The sequence below is a fragment of the Embiotoca jacksoni genome, unplaced genomic scaffold, assembly GCF_022577435.1.
Source record: "Embiotoca jacksoni isolate LCO1_2020_lvr unplaced genomic scaffold, fEmbJac1.0.p SCAF_18, whole genome shotgun sequence".
Lineage (NCBI taxonomy): Eukaryota > Metazoa > Chordata > Actinopteri > Embiotocidae > Embiotoca > Embiotoca jacksoni.
The window spans coordinates 2994412-3011327 of record NW_027185318.1 but is presented as its reverse complement, the minus strand read 5'-3'; the positions used below and the strand labels follow the sequence as shown (position 1 = coordinate 3011327).

Below are 16916 nucleotides of genomic sequence, written 5' to 3'. Positions count from 1 at the left end.
GTTTAGTGCATAACAGACTACCATCTGAGCCACGGCCTCCTAATGGGATTGATAGCTTTAAGGATGGCTTCACTAAAGTCTTAGATGAAGGTAGCTGCTTCTGCTTTTGTGTTTCATTTATGGAGGTTTTTCCTTTAACTTGTAGTGCTGTGTAATAAGTTTAGACAAAACAAGTGAAGTGAAGATGTTGAAAAAAATAACATTTTTCTTTAATAATGTCACATAAAGTCGTCTGAAATATGATAAAAAAAAAAAAAAAGTCATACTATAGCATGTCGTCTGAAATGTGATAAAAAAAAAGTCACTATAGCATGTCGATTAAAATATAAAAAAGTCATACTATAGCATGTTTCTTTCCTCCTACTCTTTAGCTCTAGACTCACACCTCACCATCTTTTTCTCTCACATAGTTTCTTCTTATTGTCTGTTGTCTCCATTCAGTTCCTTCGCTCGCTTAGTTTCTGTTCTTTCTTTTCCAGATGTCCCGTCATGGAGCTGCATGTCTCTGCTCTGCGATTGTCATCTCCACCAACAGTTCTTCTCTTGTATCTCTATACTGTCCTTTTCGCTCTCTGCTCTCCTCTCACCCCAACCGGTCGAGGCAGATGGCCATAGGTACGGTCTACATGTCCACCAAATTTCGTGCATGTAGGTGAAACTAGGTGTCGGGGCTGCAGTTTAGGGGGCGCTAGTGAGCCATTTGGCCACGCCCACTCGTGAAACCACTGCAATACGTCAATTTTCACCACAACTGACCAAGTTTCATGAGTTTTTGAGTATGTTAAAGCCAAAAGGCGATTAAGCTTAAGGAACGAGATTAAAAGGGAAGAAGAATTCCTTGAAGAACAATAGGGCTTTCGCACCATTCACTGCTCGGGCCCGAATAACAACAGCTTCAAAACAGGAAGTAAACGTTCAGGGATATGCAAAAAAGATGCACCAAATTTATTGCCCATTATTGTTGTCCTTTAACAATAATTGATGGTAGGTAGTGAAAACATTTTAAATTGTCAGAATTTAGGTTTAAGTGGTGTCACTTGTAAAGCATGCATCATGGAGTTGATAAGTTGATGTGTTAAACTTGATGCAAATTGCATCAAAGACATCCAGAAGTCTAAAAAATAAAGTAATGAATCAGTTTCATGTTGTGTAGTTCACCAGATCCGTTTCAGTTTTTATTATGTCATTTTTTTCTTTGGGAAGCACAAAATGTTGTTAAAACCAGTGTCTGATGCTACATCCATGTGGGCCACGTTAGGACGCTGTGATTCAGCTGAGTGTCCATCATCGTGTCCAGTGTCTCCCACAGGGATCAGAGGTGCAGCAGCCGCTCCTGCTAGCAGCTCAGAGCTTTCCAGGACACTGCGCTGAAGAAGGGATGACACTTGATGTCGCTTACACCTCCACCTCCTGAACCCAAGCGATAGCCGGCATCGAACTGAAGCAGCTGTGGAGCAGTGTAAGGCAGAGTGCAAACACTGTAAGATTTACTGCCAGTGTTGTCGGTGTGTGTTGTAATTCCATGTCACCAAACATAACATTTAAAACAAAGACCTGTTTCAAGCCTTAAATCTAACCTCGGTGAGCAGCGACGCAGCTGCGGCGCTCAGGTGGTCGGGGATGAGCAGCTGCGTGTGGGAGTGGATTCCTGCTGGGTGGAGCTGCCACAGGGGCTGCAGGAGTTTGAGAAGCCAACGCCAGAGGAGTGATGAAAAGTTAAACAGTGGCACACTTTACTCTGTTAAGTTCTGAATATGCTTGCCGAGCTTTCAGCTTACCATTCCTGTTAGAAGTTCAAACAGCAAAGCCCCGAGACTCCACCAATCACAAGCCTCTGTAACCCTGGACACCCCTCCGATTTCTGTCAACAAACAATGACATGAGTTTACTTTTATTAATGCCTAACATTTTCCCTTGTGATTCACAATAAAGCGGACCAACCGCATATTGCCACTAGGTGGCAGGTGACACTAAGGAGTAAGCAGTGGTGTTTACCTGGAGCACAGTACATCTGTTCCATGGCGATGGAGCTGATCTCTGACTGGACCTCACTCCACTGGCTGACAAATGTCAAACACACCTTTCCTGTGAAATCGTCAGGCCGAGTTAGACTCTACAAACTATAGCGGGTGTCTACATGTACTGTTATTTCGTTGGGCTCACCGTTGCTGGTGAGCAGAACGTTTCTAGGGTTGAGATCCCGGCACAGGATGCCTTGCTGATGCAGACTCTCCAGGGCCAACAGGATCTGCGCCCCCCAGACACGCACCTCTGCTTCAGGAAGCCCCCAGCAGGTCTGCATGGTCTTATCTGAAGGGCTGGAGGGCTTGACAGGGAACCGAGGCAGGTGGCACCAGCCATCCACCTCTATGATCTGGTCCTCTCCGTGTCCCTCTGGTTCTTCTGGTTTAAGGAACGCGTCCACGTCCTCCCTCTCTCTGTGAGTTGGAGCTCCATGAACACTTGAGGAGAACCAGCCCACAAATCCCTGTTTTACAGGCGCTTTCTTCTCTCCAGGACTAAACAACTCACAGGCCTCCTCTACACCGTCTTTAGCCTCACCGGCACATGTGTCCGCTTTATATCTGACCCCTGTGAGGGCCACGGGGTCCCCTGGAAATGTCCCCTGTTTCTCTACAATGCCGAGTGAAGCAGAGGAAGGCCTTGTGTCCGTGTGGTCAGAAAACACTGCTCGGTCCGTGCTCCTGATGACTACCATCCCATTTCTTTCTTCTGCAGTGGGACTGCTGCTGTCTTGCTTCGAGTCTGTAACTACTTCTGCACAGTCGCCACTTAAAACAGATCCCTGTTGAGAGCCGTTGGTATCCCACAATGCCCTGCCACGGATCTGAGTTTGGCAATGGAGAGGAAGATGCAAAATGGCAGGGGAGGAACTCAAGCAAGAGAAATCTGGACTGTTTGCTGATCCTGCTTGTCTAAATGAGGTCTGATTTGTATGAGGTGTAGTTTGTCCTATTGTTCTTGGTAAATCCCTGTCAGTCACTGCATAGGGGAATCTTTTCTCACAGTTGTGCACTGGATCAGCTGCTTTCCAAGCCACTTCAAAATCAGAGCTGCACTCTATCAGTCCCATCCCAGGCTTCTTTTTGTGGAGTTCTGACATGACATCAAGAGCTTGACTGACACGAGCGCAAGAGAGAGGAAGAGCGGACTTTTCCTGAGTTTCACCGGATTGCAAACACAAACTGGGAGCTGGTGGATGGAGGTGGGTGTCGACCCGTGTGCTCGTCGGGCCAGAAAGGAGAGTGAGCTTATCGAGCTTGGTATAAAAGGACGCCGCAGAGCGCGTGTTCTGCAGACAACCTGTCTCCTCGATGTAGGAGTGAGTCCCGCAGCTTTCCAGTCGCTGCTGAGTCTCATGCCATGAGGTTGGGAAGTCCGTATCCGGGCTTTCGTCGCTTAACTTCTCTGGAATCGGCGCTGCGCTCCGGTTGATGTGCTGGTAGTCTGTGCTGATTGTGGGGGAGGTGTGGCTGGTCTTCAGCTTGATGCTGTGCTGGCCAGAAGTGAAGCATTCTGGGTGCTCCTTGGCCTTCTCGTTCCTTAGCTTGTGAAGTTTTGAGAAGAGCCTCCCACCTTCAACAGTACAAAAAAAAAAAGACATTACATTATATTGTTGTTAATGGTACTGTTTATAAGTAAAGCTTGAAAATGCTTCCAACTTTGTCCCAGCAGCAGTGAGAACGGTGGTTAAAGCTCACCTTTGATGTGATCAAGATGCAGATACACAGCATCCTCACTGACATAATATCTTAGCAGCTTAACCATGTAGGGCACCCCTTGAGGAATGATGGTTGACTGGTCCCTGCTCTCCCAGCTTGACTTGACCAGACTCTGCAAGAAAACATGGTGACGGATCTCTTTAGAGAGGGAAATGTACACTTTCTTTCAAAGCAGAAAAATGTGTGTATTAATATGGAAAAAGTTTATTCATTCAGACATAGAAAAAAAAAAAATGAATGGCTGCTTGGATTTCAACTCGACTGTCTGTTATTTCTCTCTTCTAACTGACATTTGAGGTGCACTTGAACGGGCTAAAAGGGTGAGAGCTCTCAGGCGGATCAATGCAGGGTGATACTCAGGGAGACAGGATGGAGAGAGCTTCCATCGACTGGCCTGACATAGAATAGACGGACTGGCTTGGTGCCAGACGACAACCCCCCAAACGTCTCCACTATCACTGGACAGATGTTAGCCAATGGTCACGTCTTTTTTTTTTTGGTTTATATATACATGTTAAAGCGTAATGTCCATCAGATTTTTAGTCTGGAGTGCATACTCACCTTTACCACAAACGTCTCTTTGTTGACCATACTTTGCACGATCAGCACCTTTGGGATGAAAAATACCGTCCTCAGGCTCGAACTATTGCAGTTCACTATAAACAGCTTTTATTGTTGAAGTGCAGTTGATCATTTACATTTTCATTGTGTTGTTCCAACAACATTTATGTTGCAATAAATACTGTATGTAGTAGGTCTATCATACCTTATCAGTCACTCCTACCACCTTACACATCTCCAGGTCCTCTACAGGTGAACTCAGGTGTCTGATAGGACGGAATCTCAGGCTGCTGTAACCCTGGTGATGAAAACCACAACGGATATTAGCTATAATGCGATGCAAGAATATATTCAAAAATATTTCCTGACAGCAGGCACTAAATGTTTCATCTCATGTAAGAAGCAACACCGAAGTCCTATTTAATGTTCATTCAACAAGAGTAAAAGCCGAGACACGACACTAGTCAGCAAGACTTCTTTTTTTAATCTTTTTATATAAATGATTTAATGATGATTGTCTTACCCCTAAGTGAGAGCTCCCCTTTCCTAAGTTATCCTGTAGATGTGTGATGAAGATTTCCTCGGCTCTCTTCAGATACTGGGTCGTCTTCCTCTTCACAGCCTCCCGCCGCTCCTTGTTTGGGTCCACTGTAAAACAAGTAAACTCTATTTGACACTGAGTGAGAACAGTATTGTAGCTCTGTGAATGTAATAAAACTCACAGACAAGCCCCTGACTAAACCTTTAAACTAGGACAAGAGACAGTAACACGCAGCTAACTACTGACACTGTGGGGGAAAAAAAAATCTGCTGAACCTTTGGTTTGGGACTTCCTGTTTCTATTCTGGTCCAGAAGTTCCCATCACATGTCTTGTGCAATCACCCATATTCTCCATTCACTGTATCACATAGCGTGTAAAGAGCAGTTGTCGTCCACTTACGCTGAACCCCATTCAGCAGCAAGTCCACCCCGTTCTTGTAGTAACTGAAAGCTGCTTCATAGTCCTCATTGACCTCACTGTCCAGGGCCATGCGGATCTGTTTGGCCGCCTCCACCAGGTAATCTCTCTTTGCCATCGCTGCCTTGTTTCGGACCTGTCAAGGTCCAGATGGGCCTGAAAAGTTAGAAACGAATGTCGATTGAGTTGGTTCTAGTGCAGAAGCAGTAAAGATATGAAACATAAAATTAGAAACAGAAAGTATATCTCAAAGGAATCATACTGCTGCTGTTTGGCTCCTGAAGTGTAATCAAACACTATAACTGCTGAACACGGGACTCACCTTTGCTCCTTGGTCTCATCAACAGCAGGAAACATCTCTGTTTGTTGTCACTGGGCTCGGTGTGTGTCTGCCCCCCGTGACTCTGTTGCTGAGGTCTTCGCGGCAGAGCATGATCATCTGAGCCAGAGGAAACAAAGAGTTAACCTTCAGAGCAGCACAGGAAGTGAGTACAAGCTGCTATCTACTATTTTGGATGAATGGAAAGAAGCAGGGCTGCAAACGTCCAAGATGACAGAGAGATGACTCAGAGCACTGAAGCACTGTTGTATGTCTCAGGGTAATTACATATATCCTCACAGCATGACAAACACCCACTGATATACCTAGAAAAGAAGTAGACACCAGTGACATTATACTAGTGACATATGCAACAAAAACATGTGTCTGTGTATGCTACTGTACACACACTGATGTAGTCTAAGACTTAAATCCACATACTTACACAAATCACATGAAATGGATGTTTTCCAAGGAAATTCCTCGCTGACAAGAATCTTGAAAATCACCATTATTATACCATGAATCTTTGTTGCATTATATAAATGTATAACCGGTCTGACACTGACACTGCCTAGCAAACCTCCCATGTATAAAAATCTGCTGTTCACTGTCCCCCAGTTCAGCCAACAACACAAACATCACACACATACACACCACATCCTGGTTACAGCCATGGAGGCGACATCATCTAAGGAGTGTGATGAAACCCACAAAGCCATCTTCAGTCTCCTCCATTATCCTCCTTCATCTTCTCAACATGCACGCCTGCAGCCAGCGAGTGAGCAGTTCACCACGATAAATCAATGCCAAAAATAGCACAGAAAACAAGTGTACACGCACAAATACACACTGTACCTGACGTGAGGCGAGCGTGGACCGGACCGTCCGCCCCAGCAGCGGCAGCAGCGGCAGCGGCAGCAGCGGCGGCGGCACGCAACACTCTCATCCCAGAGGAAGGAGAGGAGGAGAGAGATCAGGCGAGGCCGCTGATTGGCCGAGCATGATGTCACTTTAGGGTACCATTTTACACTTCCTCCCCCTCTCATCCTGAGATGCTGGAAGGTTTAAAGAGACAGTGCTGTTTTTGTGTGCACTGAGCAAGGGCCACTTTTTAAGCTTTGATTTTTACTTTGAAAATGGTTTGGGTGTCAACATTTTTTTTGTTTAGAATCGACAAATACCATAAAGAATTACTAATCTTATGAAAAGAAAAAAATTCATTGTTTGAAGTCTGCCATGCCGTGTGGGATCACCCTGCCCAGATTTGATAATCTGCTGGGTCTTGGTGCTCAGTACCAGATGGAGCCTAGCTCCAACCACAGCACAAAGGAGAGTCGCCCACCCCAAGGGAGGGCCGGTTTACAGAAGGGGGAGGAAACTCCGGCTTGGCCCAGAGAGAGGAGGAAGAGAGGGACCTCAGAGCAGATGCTGCAACCTTATCCAAAAAACAGAAAGGGAGAAGTCTCATTCATCCCATAGTTTCCTTCTCATTCAGTCTTATGTCATTTTGCACACTTCTTCTTAAACTGAAACAAAACAGGACACTCATTTGAATGCTTAATTTTGATTTGATTTCAGAAACAACAGTATAGTCACAGATATCAGAGTATTAGAGCAGGTCAGTGCAGATCATTTGTTTCAGTCACAGTACAGCAGATCAAGAACAAGAGGCGTCAGTCTTTGCTGAACCTCATGCTGGGACACATAATCGCCATTGTTGTACACGTAGAGCCTCTAAACAGTGAGATTGTAGTGCAATACCAAATCTATTTTAGCAATCACAATTTCACCCTTTGGCCTCCTCTGTGGAATACATTACCCACAATCCTTTGCTCGTCAGCTGAAAAGTCCAAGTACTGTTTTAGTGAATAAGTGTAAGAGAATCTTTCGTTTGCTTCTGTGATTTGTCTGCGACTAAAAAGCGAAGAAGCTTCTCAGTGGATTAGCAGCCTTGTAATATACAGCGTTACCACGAACAATGTAATTATCACCAGCACCATCGCAACCTTGTGGCAGATTGTCATAGTTAGAATACAAATAGAAATTCATACATTATGGTGTCCTGTATGCACCATACCAGTGCATTGATTCATTGATTTGAGTCTTTTCTCCAGCCCCTGAATTGGTAACCTGTGCTCAGATGAGCATTTGGCTGTTGGCCTGCTGACACTAATGATTCCTGTGTGGTTGCAGCTCCCTGGAAAGACAAGAAAAAAGTTGCCATCACTGTCACATATTCAGTCTGTTTACTGGCGACTCCATGTAACTGTCTGATGCTCTCACCAGTCTCAGGCTGGATGAACTCTTGCTCTTTCAGACACTCCTCCAATTTCCTCTGAAGCTCAGCAAACTCAATGCGGATCACTTCCAGGTCGCTCTTGTCAAAAGCCTCCAGTTGATTTATAATGAGGGTCATGTTGTTAATCTGACACAAACAGGCACAGTTAGGCACATAATCAATAACATCACGGGAGTAGCTAAGCTGAGTAGTAAACTCTTTTCACCTCAGTGTACAGACCGTCAAACATGGGCGAGGAGGAGTTGAGGGAGTCTTTGAGCTGAGACACGAGAGCCTCAAACTCTCTTCTTGCATTTACGACAATCTTGAAATTGAGATTTTCTTTACATTGAGAATTACAAAATTCAAAACAACAAAAAGGATGGATTATATTTTGTATATGTAGTTCATAATCTTTATAGACTACTTTTATGGTACTCTGAAAGTTAAAAAAAAATTCATAAATCTCATAAAATGTCTATTTTGTTGCTGATCAAGACACAGTAGAGCCAAGACCTGAATCTGTGCACATAAAGCCTGCAGAGACTTGAAATGTGATGTGTTAAGCTTCTGTTCCACTTGGTTCATTGCATAATGTCATGCATGTGATTAGGATGCTACTTTTATGGTTCACAGGGAGGAAATATTGCACCACAAGGGAACAAGGAATGAACTGGTGACTCAAATCACGACCAAATAAATGTTTTCACTGACTGACTCTCTTACGTGAAAAACTAACATTTGAGCAGAGGAAATCTGGAATCCAACAGTGTTTAAGGTTTCAATTTAAATTAACAAAGGCGTTTGATTATCGTCTAAAAAAAAAGGTTGTGGTTGATTGTTGTGCAGATACCATATACATATAAACGGTTGATAAATGAACAGAAACACGTATATAAAATGAGTGGAGGTACATAATGAATGCAAATGTTGTGATGAGACTGAGGAGAGGAGCCGGAAGAACAGAGATCAGCTTACCTCGACTGTGGTGTAGAGCTTCAAAGAATAAAGGATGAATGAGTTGTCGTATATGCCCCCCAGGCCACCGTGGAGCTCAGCAGTGCTGAGAAACACAGCGTGCCAATCATCCTGGTGCAGTCAGAGTGGTTATGATGGAGATAGCTGGATCTTCACAGCGTATATAGCGCTATTCCTAAAGAGTGCAGGATGCCAAGTTCACAGCATTGTCAGCCAAGACACGTGTCAAGATGTAACGCTTCCTGTTATCATTAGCAAACAGAAATGAAAGACTCGGATGTTTGATTGAAACTGTCCACGAGCGTGTGGAAGTGCATCAGAATTTGAAGCCCGATAAGAGTTCCCATGTATTATAAAACATTTTGTGTCTGCAGACGGCCCATCTCTCTCCACAACAAACTAAATTAATTGACAGAGAGGATGAGTGTCTCACTTGAAATAATAAACAGCTGATTACACCGTTGGTGTTTTTAATTTTTTGAGATTAGACACAAGATAAATAATTAAATTCCTTTTTTCATTTAACAAATGTTTATGACAGAATCAAGGCCAAAAAAACAAACACATGACATGGATAATCCAGTATTACACCGACTTCACATCACTTGACAGTTTGTGCAGGATGCTTGGAGCCTTTATCTGCCAGTTTTTTTGGTTTCTTTTTTTTCACTTTCTTGGTTTTGACTTTACCCTCCGGCTGCTTGGCATTAAGAGCCGGCCTGGACCTGGTCAGGCTGTTAGCAGTGGGACTTAGCTTCCTGTGGCCCATCTCTGGATCTGAGCGAATGCCCTGAGCACAGATGGACTTGCCCGGAGCAGAGCGAGGGGAGTCAACCAGCAGGTTGGGTTGGGAGTAAGAACGCATTGCCGGGGAACTGGTGGGACGGTAATGAGTGGCGCCCCCTAACGTTGGCAGGTGGACATGCTCATTGCTCAGATTAGAGACAGAGTAGCGACTGCTGGTGGACATGACGATGTGGTGCCAAGAGCTGAGAGGGGTGGCAGAAAAGGGTTGGGGGCCACTTGAGTCTTCTTTGGCCCCTCCTGGAGATATGACCATGGAGCTGCGAGGTGTCACCGCCTCCACAGCGCTCTGGAAGGTTTTGAGGATGCGGTCGCTCTTCTGCTTCTCTTTCTTTTGACGGGACTCGACCTTCTTCAGCTGCCGGCGGTGATCTCTCATCATTTGTTTCCTTGTATCTGCCAGGCCCCTGCGGAGGAAACATCCGATGACTTTGTGGGGCCAATGTATGCATGTCTGCACCAACATCATACTTTTACAACATCCTTTCTGAAGGTGTCATTCAGGGTGAAGATCTGGATAAAACCAGCAATTGTAAAATTGCACAGCAATATTTTTACTATTTTCCAACAATAATCCTCCGTAAAGCAGTTAGGAAGGCTCACCTGTAGTCGACCATTCCTGTCCTGTCCCGGTCGAGTCTTTGAATCAGCTCCTCGATCTGATATCGATTCAAAGGAATGCTTGATTGCTAAGAAAGTTTCACACAAAAAGAACAAATAAGAGTCCGTTTAAAAGTTGCTTCATGGATCATTTCATAGTAATTTTCCACAATTAAATGTTTCAGTTTGTTTGGAAACCTGCACGGCCTTCCTGAAGTCAGCGACAGGGACTCGCATGGTGCCATCTTTGTCGATGTTCCGAAAGAAGTCCCACAGACGCAGTTTACGCTGATCCAGATAATCCTTCGGAAACGTGTTGACAGTAATGAGATACAAGCAGAACCAAAATATAAGTGAATAGATGTTATTTTTACCAGAGTGAAAACAAATACTTATTATGCATGAGACATAAATATGACATTACATTTTTCAGAGAAAAAAAAAGAGGCAAGTTTTTGTCAGGTATTTAGAACTTTTTTTTGTTTTTTTCTCAGATGAGCGAACAGACCTGGATGACTTTCATCGGATCAACACGTTTTGGAGGCTTCTTGGCGATGAAGCCTCCGACGCCTCCGTACACTACATCCAGAGCAGGATGTTCCTGACATGTCAGCTCCAACAGACGCACAAAGTTCTCATTGACCAGAACATTCTGTTCACATAAAATACACACATAACAGAGCATGCGTTGTGCTTCATGTGTCAAAAACTGTCAAATCCTTTCTTAATAAATAAAACACAACATGGTCGGAGCAGCACATCACTCACACATATGTCGATCTCCTCCAGGGCAGTTTTCGGTGTGTTCTTCACCACGTTGACCAGGGACAGTGCTCCCTCTACCGTTAAAGAGTTATACGCCAACTACGGAAGCAAAAGAGTACAGAAGTGTCATCTTGCAGCGTATTTGAAGTCATACCGATGTTTGTATGGCGCCTAAATGCAACCTCGTCCACCCACCAGCAGGACTCGGAGTGTGTCGTTAAATTCGAGACCTCTGCACAGCATGCTGACACCCTCGTTGGTGAGACGGTTGTTGTTGAGGCTCAGGTACACCAGAGTGTTGTTGAATTTTAGGGCCTCTCCCATGGCCAGCGCTCCCTCGTTCCCAAAACCGTTCCACGATAAATCCAGGTGTTGTAACATCATATTCACCTAAACACGGACATTGTGATGTCACATTCAAGTCAGTGATTACATTCATTGTGCTCTAGAGCTGCACCTTCAGGCCAGCACAAAAAGCCACGGCTCCTTTCATTCGGAGATGATTCCAACTGAGGTCCAGCAGCTCCAAGCCTTCATTGTTCGCTGAAAGAAAGAAAGAAAGAAAGAAAGAAAGAAAGAAAGAAAGAAAGAAAGAAAGATTCATGAAGTAAGGTAAAGCATGTGAACACATGCGCAGTGATACTAAGAACCAGTGAATTATACCCAGCAGCTGTCCCAGATGCTCTCCTCCTTTACCACAGAACTCATTATGACTCAGGTCCAGTTCTTTTATCTTGGAATTGGTCTGAACATAAACATAATAGCAACATGATCTTTGTCAGTAGAAAATTAACAACCATCACGATATAACAAAACACAGGAGTTGGTAACTTACTGATAAGGTATCTGTAAAATATTTAGCATCATCATCTGTGAATTTATTGCCTGCAGGAGGGAAAAACCTGTTTATACGTGCAAAATCAACATTATTATAACAGAATTATCACCATAAAACGACTGATATTATTTTTTTCATCTTCTCTCCTTCAGTAAACTGTCTGTCTCTACTGTGGATGCTCGAAACTGCAACCTCAGCAGTCTCAGCACGTCTACCTGCCAAAGGCAAAGTTTAAAGATGACGTACCTGAAAGTTTCAGAGATTTCAATGAAATGTTGTCCAGCAACATTTTAGCCACAAACTCAGCTCCAGCAGATTTCAGATGGTTGTTGGAAATATCCTGAGGGAAACAAAAAAAAAGAGAGAATTTAGTTGGTGTTTACCGCTGCAGTTCAGAATATGACCTGGAAAACACTTGCGCCCTCTAGTGATCAGTTTGCAGTCTTACATACTAGGTGCTGGATGGTGAAATTCGCCCTCAACATCTCCACAAGGTATTTGGCTCCCTCAGCTTGAATGTGATTGTCTCCCAGTTCCAGAGTGTTGATATGCATGTCAGACTAAATAATAATAAAAAAAAAAAAAAAAAAAGAAGCTCATCAGAAAACGTCATAAATGTCTCACTCTATGACATACTTGCATTTTAAACTTACCACCAAAGCAATAGCAAGTGCCTTGCAGCCCAGAGGTCCTAGCCCGTGATGGGTGAGTGTCATCGTTGGAGAGTGAAGGTTTTGAATGAAGTGAGAGACTGGCACCACATCCACCAGCTGGCAGGCCTGAACGTACACGTCAGCTGTGGACACCGCCTCGCTGATCTTCTCAACTTCTGCATCTGAATAAGCCCAAATAATGTGAGCACTTCTGTAAAGGCCTTCGCCAATAAAATACAGTATTTAACATTTTACAACACAAGTCGAAACAAGCCTTTTAGTTAGATTTTTGAAAAGAATAAAGGCTTTAGCTTCACAGCCATAATTGAAAGAACTTACCGTCTGACTCGCAGTCTTCCTCTGAGTCTTGGGGTGGAGTTGGGGACAGACAGTCATCATCTTTTAAGCAGAGGGACTCAAAAGACAGTGCTGACATTGCAGTCGACCGTCAAAGCTTATATGCTGTCTTTGACATAAAAGGACTTTTGGGGAATTTGTTCAGTTGCTCTGTGAGCTGGTGTGGTGAAGTGAAGGCCGTGCAGCAGGTAATTCTACCCTCCAGGTAACGTGTCACGTATTGTGACATTAACAATTTATGCCTCAGTAGGGTTTTAACCATCTTGTTATTTTCAGTAACTCAAACTGCAAGTAGACCAACTTCAGCAAAGTACAGCCTATATGTGAAATATTATTTGGCATATTAAAAATGTCATAGGGTATTATCTTTTTGTATTTTTTTTTTTTTTTATTTTTTTACCAGATTTGGACGAATTAAAATCGAAAGAATCACAATGAGGAAACAATAAGTGACAGTTGACACTTATTTAACGTATGACCTCACCTCACCCCACCCCCCCCTACACACCACCACCAACAGCTTCACATTGCGCATGCGTAGCTTTATGTAGAGAAACATGATTGGCAGCTTGATGTTTTTTGCCCTCTACCCTTTATCCAGGTACCTGACACGTCGACCTTCAGGTAGATCTTTCAGCACGTGTGATAAGGTATCTTGAGTTTACTGTCGCGCGCTGAGACGCTGTGTGTTATATTAAAAGTGCGTGTTCATGTCTCCTGACCAGCTGACCAGCTGGCGGTGGCTGCGTTTAAGTTCGCTGCTGACTGAGCAGGTTTCTGGACAATTGTTGGCGCCGCCTGTTTGGTCGGTAACTCAAAGTCTTTTGGTCTCCAGACGCGAGTCCTTTCTGCTTTGTGCAAACGGGAGCATGTTGCGTTAGTGCACTTTAGTTCTCGGCAACTTGCTAGATTGCAACTGTTTTGAGTACTTGATGCCGCCGCACACCCTCACCCCTCGTGACGTCAGCACGCCACCACGTGTGTGTGTGTGTGTGTGTGTGTTTTGCTGTGTGGTTTATGTTCAGTTAGACCGATATCCATGTTTCACTTTGCACTAGTTGTCTTGTCATTATTTACTCTCAGTATGTTTTGCCACAGTGTGGACGAGTCACTGTTGTCCTTCGTGGACATTGTCTTACAGATGCCTCGGAGAAGGATCTCCCTCCTGCACCACTGAATGACTCAACAGAGTCGGATGGTGGTATCGTCACAACCAGGAGGTCCATCCAGTCCCAGACGACCCCGCCGGACCACCGGCTCAGCCCACGCGGCGAATCGAAGGGAGAAACGGAAGAAAGGGTAAAAGCATCAAGCCCAAAAATGGAAGACAACACAAGGCCAGACATGGACAAAGAACTGCCGATTGCTGTCCTCCACGAAGACACAAATGATGGCACAGCTTCAAAAGTGAGTGAGGTGCAATCTGCAGTGGAGGAGAAGGAAACCGACCAGAGACAAGTGGAAGCTCCCACACATGAGGATGGGGAAAGAAATATCCTCTGTACCATGCTGCATCAGAAACAAGACACAGAGGATGGAAGTAGTTTTCCAACTGAAGATGATGGTCCAGCACTTGGGGCGCAATTAAAGTGCCCGCAAACAGACGACAGCATACAAGAAACCACCTGTTCAGTCCTGGAACAAATCCAGATTCAAACATCAGAAGAATCAGGAAGTTTAACTGAAGATAACAAACAGAAAATCACCTGTTCAGCAGAAGAACAAATCCAGATTCAAACATCAGAAGAATCAGGAAGTTTAACTGAAGATAACAAACAGAAAATCACCTGTTCAGCAGAGGAACAAATCCAGATTCAAACCTCGGAAGAATCAGGAAGTTTAACTGAAGACAACAAACAGAAAATCACCTGTTCAGCAGAGGAACAAATCCAGATTCAAACCTCAGAAGAACTAGGAAGTTTAACTGAAGATAACAAACAGAAAATCACCTGTTCAGCAGAAGAACAAATCCAGATTCAAACCTCAGAAGAATCAGGAAGTTTAACTGAAGACAACAAACAGAAAATCACCTGTTCAGCAGAGGAACAAATCCAGATTCAAACCTCAGAAGAACTAGGAAGTTTAACTGAAGATAACAAACAGAAAATCACCTGTTCAGCAGAAGAACAAATCCAGATTCAAACATCAGAAGAATCAGGAAGTTTAACTGAAGATAACAAACAGAAAATCACCTGTTCAGCAGAGGAACAAATCCAGATTCAAACCTCAGAAGAATCAGGAAGTTTAACTGAAGACAACAAACAGAAAATCACCTGTTCAGCAGAAGAACAAATCCAGATTCAAACATCAGAAGAATCAGGAAGTTTAACTGAAGATAACAAACAGAAAATCACCTGTTCAGCAGAGGAACAAATCCAGATTCAAACCTCAGAAGAATCAGGAAGTTTAACTGAAGATAACAAACAGAAAATCACCTGTTCAGCAGAGGAACAAATCCAGATTCAAACCTCAGAAGAATCAGGAAGTTTAACTGAAGACAACAAACAGAAAATCACCTGTTCAGCAGAGGAACAAATCCAGATTCAAACCTCAGAAGAATCAGGAAGTTTAACTGAAGACAACAAACAGAAAATCACCTGTTCAGCAGAGGAACAAATCCAGATTCAAACCTCAGAAGAACTAGGAAGTTTAACTGAAGATAACAAACAGAAAATCACCTGTTCAGCAGAAGAACAAATCCAGATTCAAACCTCAGAAGAATCAGGAAGTTTAACTGAAGACAACAAACAGAAAATCACCTGTTCAGCAGAAGAACAAATCCAGATTCAAACATCAGAAGAATCAGGAAGTTTAACTGAAGATAACAAACAGAAAATCACCTGTTCAGCAGAGGAACAAATCCAGATTCAAACCTCAGAAGAACTAGGAAGTTTAACTGAAGATAACAAACAGAAAATCACCTGTTCAGCAGAAGAACAAATCCAGATTCAAACCTCAGAAGAATCAGGAAGTTTAACTGAAGACAACAAACAGAAAATCACCTGTTCAGCAGAAGAACAAATCCAGATTCAAACATCAGAAGAATCAGGAAGTTTAACTGAAGATAACAAACAGAAAATCACCTGTTCAGCAGAGGAACAAATCCAGATTCAAACCTCAGAAGAATCAGGAAGTTTAACTGAAGATAACAAACAGAAAATCACCTGTTCAGCAGAGGAACAAATCCAGATTCAAACCTCAGAAGAATCAGGAAGTTTAACTGAAGATAACAAACAGAAAATCACCTGTTCAGTCCTGGAACAAATCCAGATTCAAACCTCAGAAGAACTAGGAAGTTTAACTGAAGATAACAAACAGAAAATCACCTGTTCAGCAGAGGAACAAATCCAGATTCAAACCTCAGAAGAATCAGGAAGTTTAACTGAAGACAGCAAACAGAAAATCACCTGTTCAGCAGAAGAACAAATCCAGATTCAAACCTCAGAAGAATCAGGAAGTTTAACTGAAGATAACAAACAGAAAATCACCTGTTCAGCAGAGGAACAAATCCAGATTCAAACCTCAGAAGAATCAGGAAGTTTAACTGAAGATAACAAACAGAAAACCACCTGTTCAGCAGAAGAACAAATCCAGATTCAAACATCGGAAGAACCAGGAAGTTTAACTGAAGATAACAAACAGAAAATCACCTGTTCAGCAGAAGAACAAATCCAGATTCAAACATCGGAAGAATCAGGAAGTTTAACTGAAGATAACAAACAGAAAATCACCTGTTCAGCAGAGGAACAAATCCAGATTCAAACCTCAGAAGAACTAGGAAGTTTAACTGAAGATAACAAACAGAAAATCACCTGTTCAGCAGAAGAACAAATCCAGATTCAAACCTCAGAAGAATCAGGAAGTTTAACTGAAGACAACAAACAGAAAATCACCTGTTCAGCAGAAGAACAAATCCAGATTCAAACCTCAGAAGAATCAGGAAGTTTAACTGAAGACAACAAACAGAAAATCACCTGTTCAGCAGAGGAACAAATCCAGATTCAAACCTCAGAAGAATCAGGAAGTTTAACTGAAGATAACAAACAGAAAATCACCTG

At 43.3% G+C, this 16916-nt stretch overlaps 2 protein-coding genes and 1 pseudogene across 2 annotated transcripts; all 3 read right to left on the bottom strand.

The window, feature by feature from the left end:
• Positions 1–908: 908 nt before the first annotated feature.
• On the bottom strand, positions 909–5671 carry rps6kl1 (ribosomal protein S6 kinase-like 1). The gene is made up of 11 exons (XM_069152077.1): positions 5586–5671; positions 5246–5419; positions 4828–4952; positions 4510–4602; positions 4305–4352; positions 3723–3855; positions 2164–3597; positions 1996–2085; positions 1779–1861; positions 1578–1673; positions 909–1447 (listed from the first exon to the last, which is right to left on the bottom strand). Exons 2-11 carry the CDS (start codon positions 5379–5381, stop codon positions 1337–1339), a joined length of 2349 nt encoding a protein of 782 aa, XP_069008178.1. The 5' UTR covers positions 5382–5419; positions 5586–5671; the 3' UTR covers positions 909–1336.
• Positions 5672–7371: 1700 nt separating this feature from the next.
• On the bottom strand, positions 7372–8951 carry LOC138199700 (olfactomedin-like; annotated as a pseudogene).
• Positions 8952–9442: 491 nt separating this feature from the next.
• Positions 9443–12937, bottom strand: LOC138199843 (leucine-rich repeat-containing protein 74A). The gene is made up of 13 exons (XM_069152078.1): positions 12819–12937; positions 12502–12661; positions 12301–12408; positions 12095–12188; positions 11846–11895; positions 11674–11755; positions 11468–11553; positions 11206–11400; positions 11014–11109; positions 10754–10897; positions 10444–10548; positions 10249–10334; positions 9443–10052 (listed from the first exon to the last, which is right to left on the bottom strand). Exons 1-13 carry the CDS (start codon positions 12935–12937, stop codon positions 9443–9445), a joined length of 1935 nt encoding a protein of 644 aa, XP_069008179.1.
• Between the last annotated feature and the right edge of the window lie 3979 nt (positions 12938–16916).